This window comes from Takifugu flavidus, chromosome 15 (genome assembly GCF_003711565.1).
Source record: "Takifugu flavidus isolate HTHZ2018 chromosome 15, ASM371156v2, whole genome shotgun sequence".
In the NCBI taxonomy this organism is placed as follows: Eukaryota; Metazoa; Chordata; class Actinopteri; order Tetraodontiformes; family Tetraodontidae; genus Takifugu; species Takifugu flavidus.
In genome coordinates this window covers 1115056-1131213 of record NC_079534.1, presented here as the reverse complement: position 1 = coordinate 1131213, position 16158 = coordinate 1115056, and the positions used below count along the sequence as shown (strand labels likewise).

The window sequence follows — 16158 nt, the reverse complement described above, 5'->3', positions numbered from 1 at the left end:
TTTCCGGTTCAATTTGAATAAGGGGCCGAGCCGGTCTTTATTACCATGGAGACTTTAAGTAAACTACAAACAGTGCAATGCATTGTGGTTTGATGTCATAGCATAAAAAAGCTCAGGGTCGCCAAAAGAGAGCAGAGACTGGGCGGGGAAGGCGTGGAGGCAAAGGCCAAGAGAGAAGAACAGCAAGACTTTTACAGAAAATACTCCCTCAAGTCAGGCTGAGACTTCGGGAAGACTGTAAACAGCTTAAAATAATGTAAGGTTTTATTCCACACCAGTGTTATTGTAGCACAGAATAAGCCTGTATGACTGCACATAGAATAGAATAGAATATGTGTATTGTCAGGGATCAGTGGGGACATTCCAGACTGAGAGCAACCAGAAATGAAGTGTAACAGTGTTTGCGGGGAAAGTGTGTGCTGACTTTAAAAAAAGGAAGGAAACAGTGACAGCAAAATGGGGAAACCGTGTGGTTTCTAATTTAAAGTAGCACGTGGAAACGCCAACATGCCCACATGCCCGTCAGCGTCTAGTCTGTCTGTCAGGCACATTATCGTTCACAGTAGCTGTGCCCTCGGTGGAATTTTGCGTTTAAATGATACACTTTGGCCGTGTTATTTGAGCAAGCTACACAGCCTGTGTGTCGTCGATACAATCAATGCATTTGGTCACCATTGTTGCTTCAGAGAAGGAGGGTTGTGGGTTGGATTCTGTCCACAGGCCTTTTCCATGTTTCCCCAGGTCATCTGGTTTCCTTCTACAGTAAAAAAAACAAAACTCCATGAAATCAGGTTGATTGGAGACTCTAAATTGTCCCCAGGTGTGTGTGTGTGTGTTTGTTTGTGTGTATGTGTGCGTGCGTGTTGGACCTGTCTGGGTTGTATAGCTCTCTCTCACCCAGTTACTTTACCCAGAACTCTGATGAGGAATAACCGGTTGTTGGCGATGGTGGATAATAGATTATAGTGCAGAGGGGAATATAATAGCATATAGCATTAGCAAAACAATTATACAGCAGGGCTTTTCTGTGGCTGCTAGAAATTACACTAGATTATAGTTATTCAGACACGGTGACGGATATAGCAGACTGTCTGCATCAGCACCACGGAGCAGAGGGGGCATCATTAGTTTCCATGGTAACAGTGACATGGCAAGTGACGCAAGTGAGATAGAGAGAGGTGAGTGGGTTTAAAGGAGAAGCCAGGACTGTACAGTGCCTGTTGTGTTGCGTAGGTTGACAGTGTGTGCGTGTGTGTGTGTGTGTTTGTGTGTGTGTGATTATGTATGTGATTATGAGGCCACCGTATACGTTGATTATGTAACTACAGAGGCTTTATAACATGTATGAGATGGAAAAAAGTAAATATCCACCCTGTGGGAAGCATATTATCTTCACTTTGCCCACTTGGCCACACAGTGTGCTGAATCAGTGAGTCATTCACAACCCGAGGGTGTGGACTGCACAGACCTAGAGCAGTTCTGTCCCTGTAACAAAATATTAGGACAAAGCTGCCTTCATGAAAACAAACTGGAACAGGAACGGTTCTGAATGTATAAAAGCTGCGTTGATTTCCCATGCTTAACCGCAAAAGTGTTCTTTTAATTCAGGTTTAATGAGTAGAGGGTAACTGGGCATGCATGTTACGCCCCTGGGTATTCAACCAATCTGCTAACCAGCCAAACCACTCCACACATAAGTTACATATTTATCACCTGCCTCCACAGTTCCAGCACTGCACATTCAATAAAAGCCTTCCAGTCTTTTTACATGTTATATTTAGATTTATCTGGGTCCTTGGAATTTGATAAGATTTGTAATTTCTGGCCTAAGGTACTGTTATTTGTTTTCACAGGAGTTACATCGACGGCCAATAGGTGGCAGTATAGTCAGATGTGTCCTATATCCGAGCAGAAGAAGACAGCAATAAACGGAGACAATACTGGGGTTTGTTTTTTAACTCCCATGTGTCGCTCCTTTATTATAAATCTATGAGAATTCCTGCCATAACAATCGATTATGGCCAATAAGAAGAAGGTTGTAGTAACAGGTGAGAGATCGGGCAAACAATTGTGACAATATTCTTTTTATATGTGGGCAAGTTCTAAATTCTAATTATTGAGTGTGAATCAAAATCCCTATTTCTGCAGAAAATTATTTTGTCTTTTCCATAATTTAAAAATAAAATGTCATCAGGAAAGTTGATTAAGCTCCACGAGCTTAATCAACTTTCCTGATTTCAGTGTTGCTTTTCTGTCTAACCTGTTAATGCAGTTAATGTGTAACCTGATGCAACCTTTAGACTTTTGAATCAAGATACTCTTTTCACTTATCAGTATCTCCTTTTATTTATTGCAAGTGGATTTTTTTATTTATTTTCCTCGTTACCAATTTTTTCTTTGCAGGTTTTGAGCCTTTTGGAGAGCATGATGTAAATGCCAGCTGGGTCGCAGTTCAAGTATGATTATCCAAAATGCTTGAATTAATCATTTATATGTGGGAGTCATTGCGTTATTTCATTGCTCACAGGAGCTGGAGAAATTAGGGTTGGATGAAACAACTGACCTTTACGTGCGTGAGATTCCTGTAGAATACCAGGCTGTTCAAGGCCTACTGCCAGCTTTGTGGAAAGAACACAACCCACAGGTATTACAGAATAACCACATTTTTCTCTTGTACTTCACAAAAACTATTACTAAAATCCAGCAACTGGCCTGTTATTTGGTTTTCTGTGAGTAGCTGGTGGTCCATGTTGGTGTTTCGGGGATAGCCACAGCCGTCACTCTGGAGCAGTGTGGCCACAACAAGGGTTACACCCGCCTGGACAACTGCAGCTTCTGTCCTGCTTCACAGTGTTGCATGGAGAATGGCCCAGATTGTATAAAATCAGTCCTGGACATGCAACAATCTGCAAAACGTTGAACGAGTCAAACCTTGGGGTCACTCTCTCTGTGTCTAAAGATGCTGGAAGGTAAATAACAAGTAATTACGAAGCATTTTAAACATGTTTGATTCACCATCACAATTTTATTGTGCCTAAGCTGTAGTATGTGCTTTATTTTGGATTTAGCACACTTTCAATTTGTTTGTAGCCCTGTGTTGTTTCCACGTGCTTTCCCACATGCACACAGACCTATAACAGCTTGCAAGATGTTCTTCCCACTGCAATTGCAGGAAGTGGGTGAAACAGCAATAATGACCTCTAAAGTTTACGTACGACTATAAATCATACTTTCCAATACAGTATGAGTGAATGTTATTTTCCACCACTCACCAAAAAGTCAATACACGGTTCACCTTGTAATTACCGGTATACAGTAAATAGGTGTGACGATAATGTTTTATGGCTTCACTTTTAAAATATCTTATTCAATGTTTGTTTAATTCCCCTTCAAGCTATGTCCCCTTGAATGGTCTTTTATATTCATCTTCTTTATGGTTGTAGATGTACTGGTAATAATTCCGACTTACCGTGACTAAATACTGTCCTTGCTCCCGGGCAGGTATCTGTGTGATTACACCTACTACACCTCTCTGCACCTCGGGCGCGGATGCTGCGCTTTTATCCACGTGCCTCCACTGGATAAACCCTACAGCAGCCGTGACCTTGGCAGAGCTCTTCAAGCCACCATACTGGAGATGCTCCAACTACTGGAAATGGACCACAGTTTGGACCAACACTGCAATAACAGGCATGAGCACTAATGGTGGAAAGACAGATGGGACAGATGTCTTCTACAAAAGCTGCAGTTCTTTTATAGTCAATAGTTGTGGGAGGCATTAGTGTTGCACAGCTGCAACTATTACTTCAACAGTTATAGTCATTTTAATGTCATGTCAAGTCCAAATAGGTTTATGTGCAACTAGTGTGCCTATATTGCTATATCTTGTATAAGGAAAACACTGTTGATTCATTTCTGCTGCACTTTATAATCCTCATGTATTCATTGCCACCTCTTAATTCACTCTTCCAGGTCATGGAATTATGATGTCACTCCAAGGTGTTGCTTTTATTTGTACCAGAGAATTGTAAAAAAAAAAAAAAAAAAGCCTGAAGAAGGTTTTTAAAATCACACCTCTTATTTTTGATTTTTCAGGGAGTATATTGCACATCAATGAGCAGAGGGATAATAATATTTGTATATGTATCACAGCTTTTCATAGCCAAGATTTCAAGGTGCTTAACAGCGGAACAACAAACATTAAGGGTGGTAGTCAAAAGGACAGTAAAATGCCAGCCTGATTTCCTCGGGCATATTGTTCCACAGTCGAGAGGACGTGACTGCACAAGCTTAGCCTCCTTCAGACTTACAACCTGGGAGAACCAGAAATGCCCCACCCAAGGACGTCGGGCTGCAGGCTGACTCACATGAGACTGCCGCTAAATAACCAGAGGCCAAACCCAAACATGCTTCAGAAGTATTTAAAGCCATTCTAAAGTGGACAGGTAGCCAATGGAGAGATGTCAGTATGTGCATGATGTGATGTTTTCTGATAAAAACTGTGGGAAACCTTGATGAACTGTAATATATATGTAGCATAACTGTGCAACTAAAAGCCATTCTTAAGATGTGTCTAATTAAAATAGTTCTCTGAGGCTATTTCATAGAAGCTTATACAGTCTTTTATTGCACTAAATCTCTTTACAAATAGGTGATCATCTATTGATGTAATCACCCATAAGCATTTTGGTGGACCTGTTTTACTTGTTCTCACTCAACAATCAAATCCTGAAGATTATAAATTAAAACTATGTCTTTTATGTCTGGTTTTGTTGTTATTAATAGTTCTTTTCCAGAATCCATACAAGTTTTGTCCTTACATATTTGTAAGTAGACTTCCCCTATTTAGGACAGGCATTTCCAATTATTTTAATTATTTTTGAAGAAAAAATTACAATTGCTGTTGAGAAAGTTTAAATGTTGAGATTTTTCTACTTCTTCCTATGGCTCTATGGCTCCTTCGCTTTGATAAGACAAGCCTTTAGCTCTTTCTTTAGTCAGCCAAGCCAACTTACTATCTAACTCACTGATAAGCTGAAATTCTGCACTTCACTTAGCCGGTGCACTTATCTGTTAAAACAATATACGAAAAAGGTTATAACTAAAAAAAGATCCAGTTAACTTTCCTCTCCAATTCCATCAAAAATGAAAAAAGTTCATTTTAAGATTTTGAATGAGGTTTAAGGGGATTGTGAGCACCCTGGAGCAGTCCACAGAGCTAGCAATTCAAACCCAAGTGCAGACAAAACATGAAAGGAGTTCTTGTAGCCGGAGGAGCAGCCAGGACATCTTCAATGCACTACTGAAGTACCCTTGAGCAATGTATCAACCCCCCAAAATGCTTACATATGGCCCTGCAATGAGGGATGCACCCCACCTTCGCCCATTTGCAGCTGGGATAGGCGCCCTTCTCATGACCCCAAAAGAGATATGAGGATAAAGAGGTTTAGCTGTTGAAAAAAAAAATATATAAATATTAACATTTAACATGGGTCTGAAATTTTGTACTGTACTTTGTGGTTCTGACTCTGAAACAAAAAATACCTTTTTTTTCGACTTGTAAATAAGCTCGACTCTTTTGGGACAGCTTTCAAGTCAACTTTGGATAACTTATCAAAATATCCCATATTTCAAATATGAAAACATAAAGTTGGGTTTTCAAATGGTGGACCAAAAACAAAATTTGGTAAAAAAAAAAAAAATATATATATATATCTCGTACATGAATGTTGATTTCTTTAAAAAAAAACAAAAAAAAAAAACATTTATAATCAATTCCTAAATGAGATATAGACTAAAAGATAAAATTTTGCTAAATGAAAAAGCCCCTACATATTTGTGCATTGTATGTATTTTAATTCCTCATTGACCACTTGTGTTGTTTTATTATTTTTTTATGTTATCATGATTGTGGGGTTATTTTATTTCCTTTTTAAAAAAATAAATAAATATATATATGGCTTTCTTAGGTAACAAATCTTTCGGTATAATTCTGCCCTGTTTAATTGTGTAATATAAATATGCAATCAAAAACAGCCGTCTCGCTTTACTACGTCATAGCGTCGCTAGTTTGACGTCAGCAGCGGGCCAGTAATTTTTTTGTTACAATTAATACATATAAAACACTCAATGGTCGTTTGTTTGTTAATATCATATTATGTCGTCGTTATTTGGTTAATTAGGGTTAGACACCCACACGTATGTGAACATTGATGATTAGCGACATGTCGAGCTTCTCGCGCGTGACCGCAAAGGATGATGGGATATATTGCTTGGGTTTTTGCAGTGTATTATGGGATACCGTGGGAGCTCTATATAGGGTATAGCGATCCGCAATTAGCGGACACCCTTTGGGCTATTATTCATTGGGGCTTACTCTGTTATAAGGGCTGTTTTGATATCACAGCAGCCTGTAGAAATATACATTGAACTTAGCGGTGATCGTTGGAGGATAAAGATGAGTGTCGAGGCGTACGGCCCGAGCTCACAAACTCTAACGTTCCTCGACATCGAGGAAACCGAGCTTTTGGGTGCCGATACACAGGGCTCCGAGTACGACTTCACCGATTTTACCCTACCAAGCCAGACCCAGACTCAAGGACAGAGTCAGCTAGAGAACCAGGTACTGCTGGCTTTTATTGATATTTTGGTGTCAAAATATGTATCCTGCTGTGTTGACAAAACGTCAGTCGGTTAGCCAGCGTTAGCTACCGTTCGGTTAGCACGATTGCCATGCTTAAATTCTGCTAATGTGCTAGCATGCTTTCGCACAGATTTTCCGGTTTAGCTAACAAAACAGTGTGATGAGGCTCTTTAGCAGATAAACAACAGTCGATTTTATTTCCACTAGCGTTCAATATTTATCTCCGGGTTTACATCGATGACGTCAAATTTCGCTGTCGACCTCGATCGTTTTACGTCACTCACGATGGTGACCGTCCGATTTCTAAACCCGTCCACAGGTTAATGGCCCCGACATCGTTTTGCAGAATGGAGAAGACGCCGTGGTTAAAGCCAGCCAGCTGTTGGCAGAACTGAACTTTGAGGAAGATGAGGAGGACGCCTATTACACCAAGGATCTTCCTGCGCATGCCTGCAGGTAAAGCAGCACACGCTTTCAGCCTGTCAACAGTCCGATATTTTGCCACAGTTTGCTGACCATTGTTGGCAGCCCACACAGTACTCATGTAGAAACCATAATATGACTTAACATTGTAGCAATTACCACTAAAATTTGTTAAAAAATAAATTATCTGTGTCTACTAAGTATTAATTTATGTTTTATGAAAACAAAATTAACTCTGTTTGTTACTTAACTAATACTGCAGCATTTCTTTTTAATTTTGACCTTTTTAGCTACTGTGGAATTCATGATCCAGCTTGTGTGGTTTACTGTAACACAAGCAAGAAATGGTTCTGTAATGGCCGTGGAAACACATCTGGCAGGTAAGATTCAGTACCTTTTCTGTTTAAACTTGTTCACATGTCGGTCTATGGGTGTGTGTATGTTTTGCCCAATACATTTTCACTTATTCTGAATCGCAGCCATATTGTGAACCATCTGGTGAGAGCCAAGTCAAAAGAGGTAACCCTGCATAAGGATGGCCCTCTGGGAGAAACAGTGTTGGAGTGCTACAACTGCGGCTGTCGTAATGTCTTCCTCCTGGGTTTCATTCCCGCCAAAGCTGACTCTGTAGTGGTGCTACTGTGCAGGTGAGGGTATTTTCAGCCGATGTTCATCTCGCCTTTCCATAATATTCCTTCATTTACATCATTTAACAATCTGATTATAATGCCTGTGTTTTTGTGTTGTTGTAACACAGACAGCCCTGTGCTAGCCAGAGCAGTTTGAAGGACATCAACTGGGACAGCTCACAATGGCAGCCTCTCATCCAGGACCGCTGCTTCCTGTCCTGGCTGGTGAAAATCCCATCGGAGCAGGAGCAGCTGCGAGCTCGTCAGATCACCGCCCAGCAGATCAACAAGCTGGAGGAACTCTGGAAGGTACCGTCAATGCAACTGTCCTCACAGATGTGCTGTGGGAGTCATTTGAATTTAAAATTCCAGTTCATATGTAGTTTTGATGACGTTCACGACTTTGCCACATCAGTTTAAATACCCAAAGTTATTTATTCTTGCATCTTTATTTTGGATTTTTTCAAACTGTCAAAATGTACAGTCCACTTTTACCTCAAGGCTTGCTCAGCGATATGTGGTTGCTTTATTTTAAGTTAAAAAAAAAAAAAAGAAGCACAACAGACATGGAAAAACATGCTCTTTTTGGGGGGGCAGGAAAATCCCTGTGCATCTTTGGAGGACTTGGAAAAACCTGGAGTGGATGAGGAGCCCCAGCATGTCCTGCTCAGATATGAGGATGCCTACCAGTACCAGAACATCTTTGGTCCTCTAGTGAAGCTGGAGGCTGACTATGATAAGAAACTGAAGGAGTCTCAGGTAAATTAATAATTTGTGCATTTTACTGTCAGATGAATGTGCTCATGTCTTTGCTTCCGTGATGAGTTTGGCCTTTGAAGTATTTGATCATTTCCTTTTTTAAGCATCAGTATACGTTTTTGAATAGTCTAGTTTGCCTGGCTGAATCTTTTGCACACAGAGAACCTAAAACTATTGAGTTGCTGGAACTTTCCTCCACTTGTGGCTGCTGCTTGTCTGCTGCAGCCTCTGCTGGTCAAGTTTTATTGGAATCGCTGACTTTGAAGGAAAGAAAAAGTTTGAAATGATGCGATCTAATGCTCTGTATTCCCATTAACTGATTGCTGCCCTTTTCCTACATTTGTCTGAATTATAGCTGTTTTTGTTTTTCTAAGCAGACTCAGGACAACATAACAGTCAGATGGGACTTGGGACTGAACAAAAAAAGGATTGCTTACTTCACTCTTCCTAAAACTGACTCGGGTACGTTTTAGTAGATCATTACAATAATCCTTCTACCTTATTTTTAAATTCCTTCTCTCTGATTTGCATTTTTCTTGATATCCTATTCTGTCCTCCCCAGATATGAGGCTGATGCAGGGAGATGAAATTTGCCTGAGATACAAAGGAGACCTGGCTCCTCCCTGGAAAGGAATTGGACACGTCATCAAAGTCCCTGATAGTATCCTTTGGCTTTTGAATTAGCTTCTATCATGTCACTATGAATAAAAACATATCTCTGCCTTGCAAAAAACACAGATTTGCATACATAAACTCAGTAGTGATTGGAAGAATCATAATATCAGTGTTGATTAAAAGGTCTTTTATCATGTAGAAGACTCATGTAAGTTGTAAATGGGGATGATGTGACGCGAGGTCCTGAATATGCAGGAATGTTGTCTTCCTTGACTGCTTCACCAGACTATGGTGATGAGATTGCCATAGAACTAAGGAGCAGTGCAGGGGCTCCAGTTGAGATCCCACACAACTTTCAGGTGGATTTTGTGTGGAAGTCGACTTCTTTTGATAGGTATTCATAAGAACACATGCTATTCCATTATAGTACAACCAGTTCATCCAGTCAGTGTTTACACATGTAACTAATGGCCAACCTCAAAGGGAGAGTAAGGCCATGCAGTATAACTGAGGAATGCCAGCTATGCAAATTTAAATTTTGTTTAACCAGTTTGTAGATCTCAAAGTCTTTGCTTTGAATATTTTATCGTATCCTTTCTAACCTCCTATCATGTCAGTGACATGTTTACGCAACAGTCCAATCATGTGTCGCAGCACCTAATTAACACATAAAGTAGCTGTTTAGAGTATATGTATTGTGATTATGCAGGAGAGAACACGCGCTGAATTAATACATCTTGCCAAATATACTGTGTTGTTGTTGGCACCTCCATCAGTATTGCATTGCTTAGTTTCCATGCCAACTGCTCCAGCCTGTGGGATGTCACGGCTTTGGTTATAACTGACAGGACAAGTGAATTATACAGGTCCATCACAGTTTAGTAGAGTGAATGATTTAAGATGTTCCGACTTGAGTTTCTTGAAATACTCGAGTCACACTTTTCTGTTTGAAATAAAATTCCAAGTGTAGCATTTAATGATACAAGTCTGACCATGCATTATATTAAACAGCCCTGTATTTATACATATTGATATATTTGTATTTCTCCTGTATAATGGGTCTTGTCTACTTTGTCATGCAGGATGCAAAGTGCCCTTAAGACATTTGCTGTGGATGAGACTTCAGTGTCTGGTTATATTTACCACAAACTGTTGGGGCACGAGGTTGAGGACGTGGTTATCAAGTGCCAGCTGCCGAAACGCTTCACAGCCCAGGGCCTGCCCGACCTCAACCACTCACAGGTGGGTTATGAAAAGCCAAGCTGTTCATATGAATATCTGATCAGGGAGGTTTCCCTCTGTTGCGGTTTACATTGATGAGACATAAGAGATCAGAGGCACTTATGGATACATGTTCACATACATGTGGGTGTCTGAGTACGTGTGTGATACAAAGTGCTTTTGTGCCCCATTGTGCTGTAGGTGTATGCTGTGAAGACAGTGCTGCAGCGTCCCCTCAGCCTGATCCAAGGTCCACCTGGGACGGGGAAGACCGTGACCTCTGCGACCATCGTCTATCACCTGGCTCGACAAGGCAGCGGGTATAGCAAACAAGTATCTGTACTCCGTGTTATTCTGACTTATTTTGCTGACATTTTCGGTGTGTAATGTTTATCCTTCCAGTCCAGTGCTAGTGTGTGCTCCCAGTAACATCGCCGTTGATCAACTGACAGAGAAGATCCACCAGACTGGTCTGAAGGTGGTAAGGCTGTGTGCCAAGAGCAGGGAAGCCATCGACTCCCCCGTGTCCTTTCTGGCTTTACACAACCAGACCCGTAACATGGAGAGGTAAGAAACAAGGATCCATAGACCTTTCTAAAACCATCTTAATTCTTTGCCATTACCGAACTCTCACCGTGTTGCAATCATCCCTCCGTTCAGTATGCCAGAACTCCAGAAGCTCCAACAGCTGAAAGATGAGACTGGGGAACTTTCGTCGTCGGACGAGAAGCGATACAGAGCTCTGAGACGCACTGCCGAGAGGGAACTGCTTATGGTAAGCGGACTGGACTTTACTGGACAGGAAGTACACACAAATATGTTCTACTTTATCAGCGTACATGATTACTGTATATAACTTGTTTGTTTTGTTACGTCTGGATTCATTTTGCCCAGGCTTTTTCGTCATAATTCATTTTTTCACACTGTCCTCTGCTTGTGTTTCAGAATGCAGATGTGATCTGCTGCACCTGCGTCGGGGCGGGAGATCCTCGCCTGGCCAAGATGCAGTTCCGATCCATCCTGATCGATGAAAGCACCCAGGCTACAGAACCAGAGTGTATGGTGCCTGTCGTTCTTGGTGCCAAACAGGTAGGTTCAACATCAGTGGAAGCACATTCAGACCATCTGCACGGTCACTGAATATGTTCATGTCATCCCAAACAGTTAATCCTGGTGGGAGATCACTGTCAGCTGGGGCCTGTGGTGATGTGTAAGAAGGCAGCTAAAGCAGGCCTGTCCCAGTCGCTTTTTGAGCGCCTGGTAGTTCTGGGTATCCGGCCAATCCGTCTGCAGGTCCAGTACCGTATGCACCCGGCCCTCAGCGCCTTCCCCTCCAACATCTTCTATGAGGGGTCCTTGCAGAACGGAGTCACTGCCGGTGAGATAAATAGCCATTCAATGCATAGAAACAGCCAATCAGCCATATTGTATGGTTCAATCTTTCTTTTTTTCCGACTGTCTTTGTTGAGTTTTTAATGTATTTACTGTTTCAACAGCGGACCGTGTGAAAAAAGGGTTCGATTTCCAGTGGCCACAGCCTGACAAACCAATGTTCTTTTATGTGACCCAAGGCCAAGAAGAAATCGCCAGCTCTGGAACATCATATCTCAACAGGTTTCAGCTTTTGTTGATATATGTAGCTGTCAGTTGCAACAAAGACATGTTAAAAGTTTTATCTAATTTCAGGACTGAGGCAGCCAATGTGGAGAAAATAACCACGAGGCTGCTGAAAGCTGGAGCGAAACCTGATCAGATCGGTATCATTACACCCTACGAGGGCCAGCGGTCGTATCTGGTCCAGTACATGCAGTTCAGTGGGTCGCTTCATACAAAACTGTATCAGGTACCGTTTCTGAGATTTCTCTCTTTCAAGCATGGTGAATCTCATAAAATTTGCTCTGGCAAATGAACAGAACAATGAACATAACATTTACATAATGGCTTGTAATTTTGTCTGGCAGTGACAGTCTCATTCAGCAAGCAAATGACATGTTTCTACAGCAAATCAATGGCGGCCACTGTGGCTAAACTGTGTGAAATGGGGGGGTTAAATTAAAGCTGTTTGGATTGTGCGGTCACTGCAGCCTGGATGTAACCAAGAATGAAATGTTGCTGTACATCGGCAGTATTTTGGGATTGAAACTTTCAAAGGGCCCATTTTAACGCAGGCCTGTTCTCAATTCATTGTTACATTTTGAGGATTTTTTTAACTGCGCAAAGAAGATATTTGCTTATATTTGGACATTTATTGTCCAGAAGGGGCTGAAATTACTCTTGTATTACAATGTGCATTTGTCCATGTTTGTGCAGGAAGTGGAAATTGCCAGCGTGGATGCCTTTCAGGGCAGAGAGAAGGACTTTATCATCCTGTCTTGTGTGAGGGCCAACGAGCATCAGGGCATCGGTTTCCTGAACGATCCCCGACGTCTCAATGTTGCGCTGACTCGCGCAAGGTAGGATATCATAATGTCCTGGTTTTGTAGCTCCAAATATCCTAGATGTTTACTATTTTGTGCTCATGAAACAGGTATGGTGTGATCATTGTGGGAAACCCCAAGGCCCTGTCCAAGCAGCCTCTCTGGAATCACCTTTTGAACTACTACAAGGAGCAGAAGGTCCTGGTGGAAGGTCCTCTCAACAACCTGCGGGAGAGCCTCATGCAGTTCAGCAAGCCCCGAAAACTGGTCAACACCATCAATCCTGTGAGTTTTTGGGAGCACAATACCACCCGATGCTCTTTATGCTGCCAGAAAATGAGAAATCAGCTCCATAATACATCAATTTCACCTTTTATGTTTTATGAAAAAGAAATTTACCCCAAAATGCATGAATCCAAATGCCAAAAATGAGGAGATGTTGTGTTGTTTTGTAGGGAGGGCGATTCATGAGCACGGCCATGTATGATGCCAGAGAAGCCCTCATTCCTGGGTCTGTTTATGACCGGAGCAACAACGGTGAGAAATCTACAACAGCCTCATTTCATTTTTAATGTTAGACGGTTTACCCTGATTAAAAAGGAAACTTTTTCATTGTTTCTTTTTCTCTTTACTACAGGACGTACAACCAATATGTATTTCCAGACCCATGACCAGATCGGTATGATTGGAACTGGCCCTAATCCAATAACGGCAATGAACCTCCCCATACCCTTTAACCTTGTGATGCCCCCGATCCCTCCGCCTGGATACCTGGGGCAGATCAATGGACCCGCATCAGGTGAGTGAAGAAGCTGTAGATTCATGCAAAATTGATATAAATACACAAAGTGGGATTCACCATCTTGTCCTCCAGGTCGCGGTGGAGGTATGAAGGGGAAGGCCGCCACCGGAGCAGGCGGAGGGTCTCGCGGCGGCCGCCAAAGAAACCGCGGCAACATGGGGAGTGGAGGAAATTCAGGATCAGACCGCGGACTGCACGGAGGTCACATGGGTGCCAGCCAGGCAAGCCAGGATCTGGGATCTCAGCCCTTCTCCCAGGGTCCCCTGACGCAAGGCTACATCAACATGAGCCAGCCGTCACAGATGAGCCAGCCAGGGCTCTCGCAGCCTGAACTCTCACAGGTGTGTTGACTGCAACTCTGAGGAACTGAGGCTAGCAGCATGTTTTCCACTGGTGATCTAAAAGAAAATACTGCTTTGCTATTTGAGCACTAGTATCTTTGTCATTTTTTCCCTCCCATTTTAGGACAGTTACCTTGGAGATGAGTTCAAGTCCCAGATTGATGTGGCTTTGTCCCAGGACTCCACCTACCAGGGGGAGCGGGCTTACCATGGCGGTGTGACTGGTCTGTCCCAGTACTAGACTGTAAGCAATTCCACAATGGATTTAAAAATTAGAATTGATTTCATGTCTTGTTCTACTTTGGTGGAATAAGGGAACAGATAAGCAACCCATTTGTTGACATCTGTCTCTTGTATTTTCTTCCCAGGATGCTGGAAAGAGCTAGGCCTGTGTGACGCTTAGTTCCGTGGTATTTTAATCTGGGTAATAACAAAAAAAGAACAAACATGGATACCTGTTTTCCACTGCTACAACCGAAGCATCACTGTGTGAGAGTAACAGGAGAGAGAGACCGTGAGAAACCAACCAATCACAGGAGTGAGAGCAAAAGGTGGGAGTAGAGCTGGACAGGAAGATAGCAAGAGACGGAGGAGGAGCGGGAGGCTGGTGGAGGACCGAAGGCGCCGCTGCCCAAACGCAAAGATGAGGCGAGGGAGAAGAGCTGTCATTGTCGGCACAGCGCAGTTGGACAGGCGAGGCCGTCGGCGGGTCACGGGGAGGGGAGACTTTGTCATCTTGTCCCGCGCGTCTCCGAACCCGCACGGATCTCCAGGCAGTTCGGTCGCTCCAAAAGCCGAGGAAGACGGAGAAGAGGTGACTCGCAGGAAAATGTCTCCCAGTCTGACTCAACAGGACTTGGTCTGTGACTTGGAGAGCAAGAAGAGAGGGGGAAACAAAGAGGATCCAACTCTTGAAGCTGTTTAGCGTGGCGACTTTTTAGGACTCAAAGCTCGAACCAGCTCTGCATTCGATCACATATAAGCATGCAGGAGAGAAGCGGGTGGAAACATCCTTTCTCCTTTCACGTGAACTCAACAGTGCTTGTGGTGTTATGCCCCAAAGAGCTCCAATGAAATCTGAGGGTTTTATACCCAAGGACCATTTTTCATTTCTTTCGCTGCTTTGAGTCGAAAGGTTTTCCAAGCGCAGACTGTTTTCATTGAGGGTTTTCATTGAAGAACGCTAGTGCAGCTGGCTTTCAATGCAGGTGGTCTGCAATGAATACGCTCCTCAAAGTGTCTTTTTAGTCAAAACAAGGACCGTAGCTAGCTTACAGCTGACTCTTCTGGAACCCTAGGGCCACTAAAAGATCACCTCAGCATTTCTACTTGTTAAAAGCATCGAATAAGCCAAACGAAGAGGAATGCACATCCTTTTCAGAAACATGCACACCGCCAGAATATGTATGCAGCTATTTAAGCTCCGTGTTGTCACAATGAAGTCATGAAATCTCGTGAACTTGAGGTTTCAAGCTAGTTGCTACAGTGCAGGTAGACGTTACACTGGAGAAACGTACACATGAAGAGGTTTTGGTACAAGTGCTATAAAATTTACCACAAAGATGTCCCTAAATAAGTTGTCATGCTGATGTGTCCTGTACACTGGTGTCCACAGTCGAGCTTGGACCCTTATTTAATGTAAGCCCCGATTGACTTTAAAGTAGATTTAGTGATTTTTGTCTCAGTGTTTGTGCACTAGAAATTTGTATCATTTTGATAAACATTAGAATTAAACCTCATTTCATCCTCTAAATATGACATTAAAGTCTCCTTCACCTGACCTAGGTTTGCCATATGGAGAAAAAGCAGTTGCCCTAAAAAATGTCCATTTTACAATTCGCCCGTATGAGTATTTGGATTATAGATGCGCAGGTGGACTCAGCAGAGCTTCAGATTGAGTTTTAGATGCGTTTATAATCTGTTTATCTCTAATATTAAAGCTAGTTGGATGTAGCTGTGACACATTTCTAATTTAACTGCATAACATTTCATTCACAGGTTCAAATTCCTCCTTCTGTTGCTGTAGATCTTCAGTGGTCCTTGCATGTTTTTGTGAAAAGGACCTTTAGTCCACGTTGGATTTTTGTCCTGTTTATTGTGATAATCTTTGGTTTATTGCTGTTTGGTACAGACGTGGACGCACCGTTTCATTCATCCATCCGCGCTAGAGTGATGCACTGCACTCACAACCCTTCTCCTGTCGGTAATCTTGGGAAAATAAAGTTTGCTTCTTTTTGCTCCTTTTTTTGTCTTTGCAGCTTTATTTCTCTTCTTTAATAAATATTTGAAAGTCATTTCAGGCACTCTT

At 42.3% G+C, this 16158-nt stretch overlaps 1 protein-coding gene and 1 pseudogene across 2 annotated transcripts; both read left to right on the top strand.

Moving 5' to 3' along the window:
- The first annotated feature begins 81 nt into the window (after window positions 1–81).
- Window positions 82–4760, top strand: LOC130539605 (pyroglutamyl-peptidase 1-like; annotated as a pseudogene).
- A 1516-nt stretch (window positions 4761–6276) lies between these two features.
- Window positions 6277–16094, top strand: LOC130539589 (regulator of nonsense transcripts 1-like). 2 transcript variants are annotated; one of them, XM_057058055.1, is made up of 24 exons: window positions 6277–6622; window positions 6963–7099; window positions 7357–7446; window positions 7546–7713; window positions 7824–8004; window positions 8293–8454; window positions 8832–8916; window positions 9017–9115; window positions 9355–9463; window positions 10152–10311; window positions 10492–10610; window positions 10693–10857; window positions 10951–11065; window positions 11236–11379; window positions 11455–11668; window positions 11787–11904; window positions 11977–12133; window positions 12601–12743; window positions 12818–12992; window positions 13163–13244; window positions 13345–13506; window positions 13582–13850; window positions 13975–14094; window positions 14219–16094. In XM_057058055.1, the coding sequence occupies exons 1-23, from the start codon at window positions 6458–6460 to the stop codon at window positions 14089–14091; spliced, it is 3336 nt and encodes a 1111-aa protein (XP_056914035.1). In that variant the 5' UTR covers window positions 6277–6457; the 3' UTR covers window positions 14092–14094; window positions 14219–16094. The 2 variants fall into 2 exon arrangements, with proteins under 2 accessions (XP_056914035.1, XP_056914034.1); XM_057058054.1 differs by having other exon boundaries at window positions 8829–8916.
- The last annotated feature ends 64 nt before the right edge of the window (window positions 16095–16158 follow it).

What these genes read in the sequence shown, in the direction of transcription:
- LOC130539589 (XM_057058054.1), top strand. Translation starts at nt 6,458, where the DNA reads ATGAGTGTCGAGGCGTACGGCCCGAGCTCACAAACTCTAACGTTCCTC. An exon ending in GATCAATGGACCCGCATCAG is followed by an intron (nt 13,507 to 13,581) that starts GTGAGTGAAGAA and finishes CTTGTCCTCCAG; the next exon opens with GTCGCGGTGGAGGTATGAAG. An exon ending in CGCAGCCTGAACTCTCACAG is followed by an intron (nt 13,851 to 13,974) that starts GTGTGTTGACTG and finishes CTCCCATTTTAG; the next exon opens with GACAGTTACCTTGGAGATGA.